At 40.7% G+C, this 13,208-nt stretch overlaps 1 protein-coding gene across 2 annotated transcripts in view; it reads left to right on the forward strand.

Annotated features, from left to right (window-relative positions):
• TG (thyroglobulin) overlaps positions 1-13,208 on the forward strand; it is a 148,540-nt gene that overhangs the window by 74,146 nt on the left and 61,186 nt on the right. For both annotated transcript variants that reach the window (XM_077781935.2, XM_085573965.1), the window contains 3 exons: positions 1,201-1,294; positions 5,132-5,291; positions 9,858-10,054. In XM_077781935.2, the coding sequence (XP_077638061.2) occupies positions 1,201-1,294; positions 5,132-5,291; positions 9,858-10,054 (451 nt within the window). The remainder of the gene's footprint in view (positions 1-1,200; positions 1,295-5,131; positions 5,292-9,857; positions 10,055-13,208) is intronic.

Below are 13,208 nucleotides of genomic sequence, written 5' to 3' on the forward strand. Positions count from 1 at the left end.
GAGAAAAGAAGCTGTGATCTCAGGTGATGATCCCTGCTGCCCTGTGGAAAGCTGTATGATTAATAGGGTAATACCTGTTGTCTTGGCAGGTTTCCTACCTGGGAAATTGTATTAATTGTATTTTTTCTGCCAAAATTGGCTTCAGCAGTTTTTTGTTTTGGAGATGATGTGCTTTACTATGTCAGTGTGAAAGTTGTTGAGTGACATCACCATCATAGAAATTACCCCCTTATGGAAAAAAAAGTAAAATTCCATGAAGTTTGGTCCTTTTACTTGTAATTTTATATTAATTTCTTTACAGCTTTAGGACAAACTTTTACAAGGGCATTAAAAATTATAATTTAGAAATAATTCTCTGAGCTATTACTACATTTTCTGAAGCTTCTTTTAGCTTCTTCACTACTAAATTGTGAGTTTTTTCCATAACTCATTGTGTGGTATGGATAAAGCTGTGAAATAGAGGAACTGGCTTCAAAGTAGGTTATCACTGAACAGCAAAAATCATTCACTTAATTCAAGTTTGATATGCTTGAGCAGAAGAATCTCATTCAGATGATGGCCAGAAAATAATTTTCTCTATGTGTCTGGTTACTGAATTTTTATTGAAAGGGTACTTTAAACATTAATTGACACTGTTAATGATGCTATGATGCTTAGAACAAAAATATTTAAAAAATGCATTAAAATTTTTAAGTTACCAAATTTTCCCACAGACCATTAGAAATTAAATTAAACCCAATGAAATGTAGCCCACAGACCACTGGGAAATAAATGAAAATGTATGTAGCCCACAGATTATTAGAAATTTAAATAAATAACCAGCATTTCAGCAATAGAGTGGATTTTGTAGGTGGGAAGGGGAGACTGTGCTTGTGAGCCTCAGCCCTGCTCTCTTTACAGCTGGTGCTAATTTTGTGTAGTTTATGTGAAGTGTGAGTTTCTTGAAAGCATATTTTTAAGTTTTAAGCTTTTTAAAATGAGGCAGGGTTTCTGAGGAGGGGTTCTAGGCACACAAATGCAATGCATTATATGCATGTATACAAAACCACTTAGCTGTTGCTAAGTTATGGGTCAGCACAGTTTTAAATGAAATCAAGATTTAAATGTTTTATTAACCTAATACATCAAAATATAAGGAAGTAGCAGCAGTAGAAGAGTAAAAGCCTTTTTTATTGTAACTTTCTCAATCTGTGTCTCTAGGGCAGCATGTTGGCAGCCAGGAGACGGAGAGGCCCCATCACAGTCTGTCGGTGAAGACTGCCTGTATCTACACATCTTTGTTCCTGCCACCACTGTAAGTAAGAGATGTAATTAAAATCAATTTTTCTTTGTAGCTGAGGATTGTCTCTTTTCAAAGTGCTTTTAATTGGCATGAATGGATGTTTTACCTGTGTTTCTCACAAGGCCTGCAAAGTTAAATTAGGCACTCTGGTGTCTTTACTGGTACAAGAGTATTCCCTACAGGTTTTGTGTGAGCTGTGCTGGGTGACTTGGAGGACAGCACACTGAAAAGCTAGAAATAAGGGAGAGACAGAGAAGGAAACAAAACACCATAAGAAGGTGACAGCAAAGGAGGAGAAATTAAGGACAGAGATGGCAGTGTTCCTGCAAGCAGACCGTCTGTCCAGGAGACAGTAATGCAATGCAATACATCAACATTTACCAGCAGACAGGGGGCTGCTGATGGTTTTTTTTCACCCTACTCTTTACTGTTCCCCTGTTTACATCTGTAGGAGTCTATTGGGAAATGAGAGTGGCAAGCAGTGCTGGGTTTGTGGCCAGCTCACAGAGCTTAAAAATAGACGTTTCCAAAAATGGCTGGGCTGCTGGTACAATATGAGGAATTGTCATTTGAAAGTTCTTGATTTTTCTCATTCTAAACAGATATAAAAGAAAGCTCTAAGTTAAAGCCAAGCTAAAATGGTTGGCCAGCCTCTGGGGGGCTGGGGATGAAGATGCTGAATAACAAATGAATCCCATTGAGGAGTGGGCCCAGAGACAGGAACTTTTTCTTTCCACAGTACTGGCAATTTTCAGAAGGTGATGGTAGTTGTAATAGAAATTTATGAATCTGTCATACTGCATGCCTAGAAAGAGCTGGTTTAGCAATCTGACAGCAGCACAGAGAGTCCATTGCAGGCCTATTTTAATCATTAGAGAGACCAGCAGTTTGTCTTCTCCCTGCAGCATGAGGCTGTCATTTGCCTTGAGTGCAGTCACCACTTATTGAAAACATCAGGTCACTGTCCCAGGCAGTTTGCCATCTATGTGTAAGAGCTGCTTTCAAGATACTTTATTTGAAAGCATTGTATTTTCCACCAGACTAAATAGGCTTGTCTATTCTTCTCAGTCCTGTGAACTGAATCTCTCCTGTCTTTTGTAAAATTGTAAGGTAGAAGTAGGTCCAATCAAGAAAATGAGTTTCACATATAATATGTCTAGTCCAGGAGAGAATTAAAATTTCTAGTTTTGCAGAAGTAACTGGGAACAGAAGACATTGAATTTTCTTGTCTTTTTTTGTGGCAAGCTCTATTTTTTACTCACATGCAGTTAGATAGTTATATATTTTCAGCTTGTGGAAAGTTAAATTAGCTAGTAAATGTGGAATATAAAATCTCCCAGAGAGCAGTGAATGCAGAGGTCATTCAGGAGCATTTTGAGCCTCAAAAACAGCACAGTGCAGGGACTGCTGCCTGTCACCAAAGGAGTCTCAAAGTGTCAAGCAGTGAAGAAGGTGAATGACATAATTTTACTTCCATAGCTACTGTACCACAGTTAAACTGGCACTTCTGAGTTTTTCCACCTATAATTATCACCACCTGTCACACTAGCTCAGAAAAGCTGTGTTTTTGCCTTATTTAGAAAGGGTTTAATTGTAAGATCAAGATATAAAAATCTCCATTAACAGAGATTAAATAGGAAAACAAAAACCCTCTCTCTTCTTTCTCCATTTCTTGCACATTCCCATCCTTATTGTGTCATCCCCATTGCACTCAATTCTTTACAGAGCAATAGTGTACTGAAGGTTTTCTGTCTTGGTGGAGTTTAAATCTGTCCCTGTCAAGTAGCTCATCAAGTGTTTTACAGAAGGATGAGCAGGGAGGTTGGACCAGATGGCCCCAACAGTGTTCCCTTCCAAGGTTAACCATTCTGTCACAGAGAAGATGCTTGTGAATATCATGAAGCTTCTCAGACTTCCAGCTGACTTGCAGCATCCTGGTGGCTGCTGAACTTCATTACCCCATCAGGGTTTGCACATGGAACCTAAGCCCCTGCAGTAATGAGACCATGATGGAGCTGCTGGGCTTCCCATTGCTTGGTGCAGAAAAAAAAATGGGAATGCTGCATCCAGACACTTGGCTCTGTGCACAGTCCCAGTGCTAAATCTTCCCCTGAATTACTCCATATCTGTAGCATCTATTGTAAATGGCTTTGGTTTGCCATTTCCAAATGTTACTGCCCATCTTTGACCTTTATAAGCTTTTTATTGTGTAAAGTCACTCAGAATAATGTAATATGCAATTTACAGGGCAAACGGAGGTCATGGTGCTATGGAGACTGTGGACATGTGGGAAATGCTTAGTATGAGCCTCAGGCTTAACCATGCTGAACTGAGGGGATGGAGCAGGCTCAGTATAACTGTTAATACCATTTTTGCTGACACAACTCAATGTGGTTTATTTCAGAATGAATTTCCATGTGAAAACAGATGATTTCATTTTTTTCTTCATCCCCATTGCTCTCTGTGTTGCATGCAGTGCAGAAATGGGAACCAGGGACAAGGCACTGCAAGTTAGGCAGTTTCAATTCAACAGAAGTTCATGAGGAAAAAAAGCTGTCTCAGTGCTTGTAATGTCTTGTGTTTTCTTGGCAACATTGTTATGTTCACAAGAAAGCCCCTGAACTGATTCATCAGAGAGATAAGTGAGGAGTGCCCACACAACTGTGGGCAAATTAAAGGCAGGTGAGGGTAGTTTGCCTTCTAAGCTGTAATTTTGCAGGATGCTGCAGCCATTGCTGCTCTGCTGCTTCTCCCACACAGCCATTTGTGTTTCTGCTGGAGACATTCTTTGCCAGAACAGATGGGACTGCTGTGTTTAGCTAAGCTCCATCCAGAAAATAACAGCAGCAGAGCCCAATGCCCTCTAGGTGCAGGGAAAACGAGCCCCAGATGTACTTTGATGCTGCTACAGAAAAGGGAAAAACCAAAGCAAACTCCTCCCTTATGTTGACTGAAGGATGTTTCTATTGAGGGTCTGTAACCTGCTGGTTAAGTTCTGAGGTGTCCTGGGGCTGTTCTGCCTTTTCCTGTTGATGCAGCAGCAGCTCTGCTGTGTGTGCAGAGAGGGTCCCTACCTGGTGCTGCTTTGGGAAAAAGCTTCTGTTTCTGCGCAAAATCAGGTGGCTCTGCCAGGAGTGTTAGCATGGGTGCAGACTGGGACTCCTGCCATCCCAGGAGTCCTGATGGGCTCTTTTGAGGCAGAGTCCATCTGTACTTGATGAGATGTGGGTCTCTCCTCTGCAGAGACAAAGTCCTCTCTACAGAATCCCTCTGTGTATCTGGTAGGGGGAAATTTCCATGGGCACTGAAGGAGCATGGAGTGTTATCAGTATCAAGGGACATTTTTGAGACTAGGCAGTGTTTGGGTGCTGAAGACTTGAGAGCAGGAAGCAGCTGTGCACAGCTAGAAGTTAGTCTTACTCAAGATGGAGCAACCCAACAGGCCTATTCCTTCTCTTGTTTCTCACTTGTTTGAATTTTTCCTGCTTGTTTGTGTAAAGCAGATGTGCTCTAGCAAGGACAAGCACACCACATGCTCAGTGGTCAAGGCACCAGGAGCTGACCTAGAGGAGATTTTGGCTCATGGAATATAATGGTGCTGTTAGATCTACTTTATACTGGAGATAGTGTCCTCTTTATGATATTCAGGTCATTGCAGACAATTTGTAGACAATTGTGGACAACACCCTTTAAATTCCAGACAGATGGGCAAATATTCCCTCCTTATGGTCACTCTCAAAAAGCTATAAATGGCTTAGATAATGTTCAAGAGGAAGCTGCTTGTGCTCTCATCAGTGACCTACCAAAGCAGTTGGCAACAGGAATATTAATCTGTCATTGTCATGGCAGGTCAAAAACATGTCAGTGTTGGTGTTCTTCCACAATGGAGGGAGTTACAATGCTGAGGAGGGAAAGACAACCCTGGATGGGTCATACCTGGCTGCCATTGGTAACGTCATCGTCGTGACGGCAAACTACCGGGTCGGTGTCTTTGGCTTCCTGAGCACTGGTAAGTCATGGGTTTCCAGAGCAAACACAATTATGCATTCTGTAACTCTTCTGATTTTTATTTTTTCAAATTATTTTTTAACTCAAGTAACCTATATCTTTCACAGGTATTTTTTTTCCTAAATTATTGTGGGAAAAAAATGGCCAAGAAGTAGTGGGGACTTGATCTGAAGAGAAAGGGGAGAGGCTGGGGGAACAGGGACAGGAGCAAACCCGACCCAATATCTATATCAAAGCACTGGCTAGGCCTGTGCTTGCAGATGAACTTCTGGATATTGAGTTTTGCAGACACATGTGAAGATAGGTTAGTATCAAAATTCTTGCTAATTCCAGTGGCCTAACATTGTGGGTAGAGTTTTCAATGATTCCAACTTCCAGCCTGTTCCATCCATGAAGTGTTGCTGATGCTCTCTTGTGCCCATGTCAGAGTGGGAAGAGGCAGAGACAGATAATTGCAGGTTCATGGTAAGAAGGATGTGAGAGGATGGAAAGTAAGGCACAAAGGTAGTTGGTTGGCTCCTTAACAATTCAGCCGGACGTTTGCGAAAGACTTGCCACATTTAATCTGAATCTGGACTGGCCTGGATGTGACTGAACATTTGCATGTTCTATGTTGCAACCCTTCCCCATGTTCCAGTGTAAAGGATTTTTGCTCTCCTAATGCCAATTGCCATTAAAAATTACACAAATTCCCATTACAAATAGGATTTTGTATTGCATAAAGAGGTATGGAAACACACATTCAGTCTCCCTAAATCTTTGGGGTAGTGCCATCTGGTCTTGGGGATTGTTTTTTTTTCCTTTTGCCTTTTTTTAGCCTTGCCTTTTTAAGCAAGTAGGGAACACCTTTCTACCATCTTTCACTTCTGTGTGGGGCAGGGGAACTTAAGGTATAAGCCATTAAGAGAAAATGCAACAGCTGCAAGTAGAGCTCTGTCTCAGTCTGGTGGCAACCCTTGGCCTCTTTAGTGGGCATTTTAATACATTTATAACTTTTAGGATGTCATATTTGCCATGTTTACAAGTATCTGACTTACATATGTGGCCTCATGATCCTTTTGAGTGTTCACTGCTAGTGATGTTGGGTGGATTTTGCCAGGTTTGAGGTTATAGCTGTAGCTGTTGGTTATTTTTAACCCTTCTCTGTTTATTGTTTTGTCCAAAGCTCACTCACAGCAAAGTCTCTTTCATTTGGTAAATAGAGAGCTGTAACTACAAGATCCTTACTTATTTAGATAAGAATTTGGTTATGGATGTAGCTGGAGAAAAAACATCACTGTTTTCATCCGTGCAAACCCAATGTTTATGAAAGTGATACTATAATTTCATTTTGTCTAGAGCCAAATGCAGTGTGGATAGGTGCTGTGGGAGCTTCCAGAACACAGCATGGCCACACCACCCTCCTTCAGCCCTGTGAACCTCACCTTGGTTTCCTCCTAAATGAAAAATGCTGGTTGGGCTGAAAATGATGCAGCAGTATTTATATGATGATACAGAATTTAGGAAAGTTATTTGGTCTCTGTTTCACAGGGTTCTGCTTGCATGTCCAAAAATGTCAATACATGGCTGGTATTTCCTGCAATCTTTCAGATAGTGGTAGTTCATTACATGACTTTTTGGGGATCTTCTCCTCTCTCTGTACTGTCAGGGAAAAGTCAGTCTTTCCTGGCCTCTTCCTCTTTGGGAAGTCCATGGTGTGTATTTGGAAAAATTGTACAGTCCTAGAATCACAAAATATTTGAAGTTGAAAAGGATTCCAAGAATCATTGAAGTCCAGTGTCTTGGCCCTGCACAGGAGACCCCAGGAATCCCACCATACATTTGAGATTATTGTCCCACACACCTTGAACTCAGGCTTGGTGCCGTGGCAAAAAATGGGTGATTATTTAAGCCATTAACCATTAACATTCCAGTCTCCTGCACCTGGTCCTTTGGAAATTTTGCCATTGGTTTCAAAGGGAGCAGGAGTTCACCCTTAGGGCTTCATAGCAGGGCTGTCAGAAGGCCCTACATTTAGAAATAAAAATTATGAACTCATGAGTAATATTAGTTTGATTGTCCAACTAATCAAAGTCCTGAATCCTCTCAAGTTAATTTGTTATAAATTACAAAACTAGAAAGGAAGGAGTTAAATGGATTTTTAAGGAATTGAAGGGTAGTGAAAACAGGTTTCCTTTTGTGTGGATGGAGTTTTTATTAGTTCTACAGTTCTTCTGGTCTTTCAGTGGCAGGGCTTTTGCAAAAAGTGAAAGATCTCTCTTCTGAACATAAAAGATGTTTAATTAAATTTGCTATCACCCATTAATGTTGCAAAAAGTGATGCACATTCTTACTAATGCCTTCACTTTTTCCTTTGTGTCCAGAAAAATTAAGGTGAGTTGCCAGTGATATGAATGGCGAGAATTTGGAGAAGACAATCATGTTTTTAGGTTTTATTCTTTAAAGACTCCATGAAGCCATATAAACCAGAATTATTTTCATGCTTTAATTTAGCACTATTGTTCCTCTTCTGTTTAATAATAGCAGAAGGAAGCACACGAGGACTCTGGTTTCTTTTCAGCTTCCTGTGGTCCGCAGGAATGTGATATTTTCCTACAAAAAGGCAGTTGAAAACATTCCTGGCAGACATGTTTCTTTCAGTCTAACTCCTGTGAAGGTCCATGCATGCATCCGTTCTCCAGTGTGGTACATTTCACAACCCAGTTGTGGTTTTTGCCAAGGAGAAAGGAGCTGGTTATATTTCCCTCTTTGGTCTTTTTGTTTAGTATAGTGAAAGCAAGGCAGATTGTGTGGCTAAAACATTTACATGGATGTGCACATAAAAACTTTTTCACCAGAGGGATTGAAAAACATTGGAGCAGGCTGCACAGGGCAGTGGTTGAGGCACCATCCCTGGAAATATTTAAAAAGATGTAGATGTGGCACTTGGGGACATGGTTTGGTGGTGGACTTGACAGTGCTGGGTTAACAGTTGGGCTCAGTGACTTAAGGTCCCTTCCAACATGACTGATTCTGTGGTTTCACTTCCTTTGGACTGGTCTCAGTGGGGATGGAGCAAGTCCTTAAAATGAGATTTCCTTTTTAAAGAATGGGTTTATTTGCTGGATTGAGAGCTCTGGGAACTGGTCATGGTATGCAGAACAAACTAAAAAACAAATCATAAAATCAAAAAACTAAGCAGGGAAAATATTTCCTCATTTGCTTCACTCGTGTGGCTTGGCCTGATCATCTGAAGCAATGGCTGTAGGTCATGGTGTTTTGGACTTTTCACTTTTTGGCTGCCCTACTGAAAGGCTGTTCCTAACAATGATTGTTGTAGTGTGGGCATCTCTAAGATCTGCAGTTACCATTAATCTGTTCTCCTCTGTGTTTAGTCTGCTGTGTAAACTGGTGTGTTTGATACCTCAGGAATTCACTACAGCAGTGGAAAGGATGTACACTTTAACTGCTCTTTGCCCAAGACTTGTCCAGAAAGCAGCATCTTTTTATTCTAATCTCTATTAATTTTAATTCACTAGTTTCTGAACCTATCCTTATTTTACACTTGTACTATTTGGTCTTGGCAATGGAAGAAACAAATAGTTTCAGCTGTGTTTCTATTCACAGCTTTTCTGTTTTATCCTGTGGGATTTTGGTTTTTTCCAAGTTTTAAATGTGAAGAATTTTAAAACTTTGAAAATGAATGGCTCATTGTGAATTAAAAAGAAGCAGGCAGTGAATAATCATTTTCTATTCCTTTTTTAAAACCATGGAGGAATTACTTATTTCTGCTTTTGTTGACATAAAATCAAGCTTTACCTACATTCTTGCATCATTAGATACTTTCAGTATTTGTTTCTTATTAATTAAAGTACCAGGTTACCAATTTTGATGTTGAAAAGGAGGAGGTCCTATTTAGGTATGAGAAGCACATGATTAATTATTTGTTTATTTTTATATTTACAAATATATATATATATATATATCTCAGATTTCTATTGGAGAGACATAGGACAATCTCAAAGAATATAGGCAGAAATATTATAAATTTTAAAATAATATCTGGAAGAAATTCAAGATGTTGGGATTTATGATTGGTCAGGCAGGGCAAGTGTAAGAGATATGTAGGAAGGAAACATTTAATCAGGTGTACCCCAGGAAAACACTCATTTTTATAGATCCCTTCCAACTTGTGAACTTGGCAAACACACAGATGTTTTATTTGTCTGTTTTTAATTCATTTTAAGATTGAGCTACTTATGTAGAAAAAGAATCTTATGGCTAAATCTATGTATCCTTGAGCCTGGATTTGTCTCCTGCCATGAAGTGTCCTAATGAAGCTCAGAAGTTCATGTGTTATTTTTCTATCACTAGGACAAAGCAGCACCCCTGGGGCTGCCCTGTGGAGTGGTAAAAGCTGAAACGGAGTCACTGTGTAAAGTGACTACCTTGGAAGAGACCACCTCAGACTTTTAAACTCTGGCTATCAGTTTTGTCAAGTTTCAGCTACAAGAGCTGCAAAAAATGTCACATTTACCCCAGACTTCGATGTTTACCGTTTTCAGCCATGCTTTGTTTCCTCCTCCAGGCTCTGCTGAGGCGAGTGGGAACGCTGGGCTGTGGGACCAGCTGGCAGCTCTGCGGTGGGTGCAGCAGAACATCGCCAGCTTCGGCGGCGACCCCGGCCGCGTGTCGCTGGGAGCCGAGCGCGGCGGGGCCGACGTCGCCAGCGCTCACCTGCTCACGGACACGGGCGCAGACCTCTTCAGCAGGATGCTGCTGATGGTGAGTTCCCTCCTGCTCCAGCCTCACCTGCATTGTGAAAGGATGCTGCCACAGAGATCAGGATGCTGCAGTGGCGGCGTGTGGGTGCTGGCTTTATTTCATCCATACCTTGACAGGGCTGTTATTGCTGTAGTTATTTCTCATCTCACCTGTGACTGTTATCTCCAGGAGCTGGATGCTTCACCAGGATGTACAAGAGATGCACTTTGGTGTTTGATTTACTCATAGTAAGAATCCAGTTTTCGTCACTGTGGTTTTTTGTGTATTATATAAATAACCTTGTTTCATAATCTGGAGGTACAACAGCTTAGTTTCCATTCCATAAATATGATTTTGGTCAGCAGCTTTTAGACTCTGAAACTGATGAGCCAGACTCCCACATGGTAAAGTATCCAGTCTTTTTATCGGATCTTGAGACAGATTTCATTTAAAAGAAAAAAAAAAAAAACAAGTTTCAGGGAGTAAAAATCAGTTTACAGATGGGCTTGTTTCCCATCAGCTTAGACCATTTTCTCAGTCACTCCAAGTGATCCATATCCTTACAGCCTTTCCTGTGTTGAGTCTTAGGACTCTGATAACAGTTTTGCCGGCATCAATACTGACGTTTATCTTCACAGCCTCAGTGTGCTCTGAAATGAGGCTTAATCACCAGAGGAAGTTTATATATCCATCAGAAATGGTACTTGGACAAATGAGCTCTGCTAGCAGTGCTGTCTTGGAACAGTGAGCAGTGGAATAGAATTCTTGATTCAGGAAGCTGAGGGCCCAATTAAATAAAATGCTGCCTTGAATATAATGACATCTTAATTCAGTACCTAATTGTTCTTCACTGTGTCCTTGCTTCAGGAAACATAACTTGCTTTTGCATCCCCATGGCTCAATAAGTTTATTTTAATTGCATCGTTCTATTGGGGAAGGCAAGGGAAGTTTTTGAAAATTGCTGCTCATTAATTGTTTTTTTCTGTCATTTTCAAATAATTCCTCACACAGTTCCTAGATTTTTAGTCAGCTCTTGACATAGAATTTAATTTGCTAGAGGAACCAGAGTACTTTTCTCTCAGTTTCCTCCTACTCTGAAGTCACAAACTCTTTACTGACATGGCTGAGGATGGGGCCCTGTGAAAACTGTGTCAGACACAGTGCAATTTAACAGCTGAACCATTAGGGAAGGGAAATGCAAGGACATCTTTGCTTATTGCTGCTTCTGGAGAGTAGTTCCACGTTATGTATTTTCTTTGGTAAGATAAGTTTAAACTCATTATTTCTCCTACAACAGAACACTGATGGAAAACAGCAGCAAGTGCAATGAGCAGACAGGTGCACAAATTCTTCCCACTTTTCTAGTGTTTACATCATTGTTTTTCTGGGACTGTACAGATCACTGTCTTGGCAAAAGCAGTATCTCCGCTGAGTTCAGAGTAGTGTTAATTATTTATCCTGACAGCCTCACATTGGGTTTGTTTTTTTTGTGAAATTCACTGACAATATAAAAAGCAAGCAACAACAGAAGTAGCTTGTAGCTTAAAATATTCTTGATTTGTCTTTTTTTTTCTTAAGTCCAAAGTTGGTTATTCACTTACATCTCCTGTAAAGGAATATGTCTTGTATTTGTTCAAAGACACCAAAATTATTGAATTTAAATTTTACTGTAAAAAAGGAGGTGCACACAGACTAGAATTATGAAACTGAGAATATATAACAGATATATCTTTCCTGAGGGAAAATCCCTCAATGGAGCTCTTATGCAGAAGTCAGCTTTGTGCTTCTTGTGTCTGTATTTGTTATGCATGATAAAACCATGCTGTTCCTGAGCATGCAGAGAGGAGTGGTGCATGAAACTTTCTTTACTAGAAAATGTGCACCTGAAATAGCAAAATGCTATTGAGTTTCCTGTGTGTACCGTATAATAACTTTTTGGAACAAATCTGAAAACAGATTGAACAAAATCAGTGCAAAGTTATCACAGGGACTTTTTAGATTATATTTCATCTTTCAGTAGCATAATTAGAAATAAGTGTTATCAATAATTCTGGTCTTATTTTAATGGTTTAAGAGCATTAGCCTGGCATTTGACTTCATTTTTTATCACTCAATTAACTACCAGTGTGATGTTGATGTAGGTGACTGGATCAATGGTGTGGATGGCAGGGGGCTGCAGAGGGCAGCTGTGTTGGGTGTCCTCTCCAGGCATTCCTGGTGGATGTCAAGGGCACCTTCCAACCTTCTTCCACCCAGTTCAAGGGAAGACACCAGGTCCCTCCTGGCCATGGAAGCAGTTTAGACAATAGTGCAAAGAGAAGGTTTATTGCTCTTCTACTGCAGTCAAGTGCAGGGCTCTCTGACATGGACCCTAACTATCCCAGATCCTGGTAATTAGCTACTCTCTAGATCTCCTTTCTTCCTTCTTTTCCCATCTCCTTTTTCCCTCCCTTTACCAGTCTCATTCCCTCTCCAAACTCTTTACTGACATGGCAAATGAACCACCTCCCTTGGTTACATTTTCATGATACCATTTCATACGTAGTGTCAGATTTGTATAAAATCACTTGGGGGCTGTCATCCCTTGCAAGCTTGTGTTTCCCAAAAGGTCCCAAATAAAGGCTTTCACTTAATTGTGAAAATGGTCAGACCTCACAGGATCTCCCCATAGCCATCCATGAAATCCAGCCCCACCTATGGCACATTTAATTAGTTTTTGTCACCTTATCATGGCATTACTGTGAGGATGACAGAGTGTCTGCAGAGGTTACCCAGGGAGTGGAGTCTCCATCTCTGGAGGTATTCCAAAGCCATCTGGACATGGGCCTGGGCAAATGGCTCAAGGTGGCCCTGGTGAAACAGGGAGGGGTTGGATCAGAGGATGTCTGGGGCTCCTTTCCATGCTGAGCTGGTCCATGATTGTTGAACCTGTCCGTGTCAGGATGTTTCATCCCCTTCTCACAGAGTGTGTCTGAGTGCTGCCAATTGTATGAGCTCTGGGATTCTTTTGTCACCTTCCATCCAAGATACCTTCTGGCACTGTCGTTGCAAGGCTGAGTGATTGTACTAGTTGCACACCAGGTTTCCCATTTTCTAAAAGCAGCACAAAGTAACAAAGTAACTACTGAATATTATTTTAATGAATAAATACAAGTGATGACTTAGAAATCTGAAA

Source organism: Lonchura striata, chromosome 2 (assembly GCF_050655825.1).
Source record: "Lonchura striata isolate lonStrDom1 chromosome 2, ASM5065582v1, whole genome shotgun sequence".
NCBI classification, from domain to species: domain Eukaryota; kingdom Metazoa; phylum Chordata; class Aves; order Passeriformes; family Estrildidae; genus Lonchura; species Lonchura striata.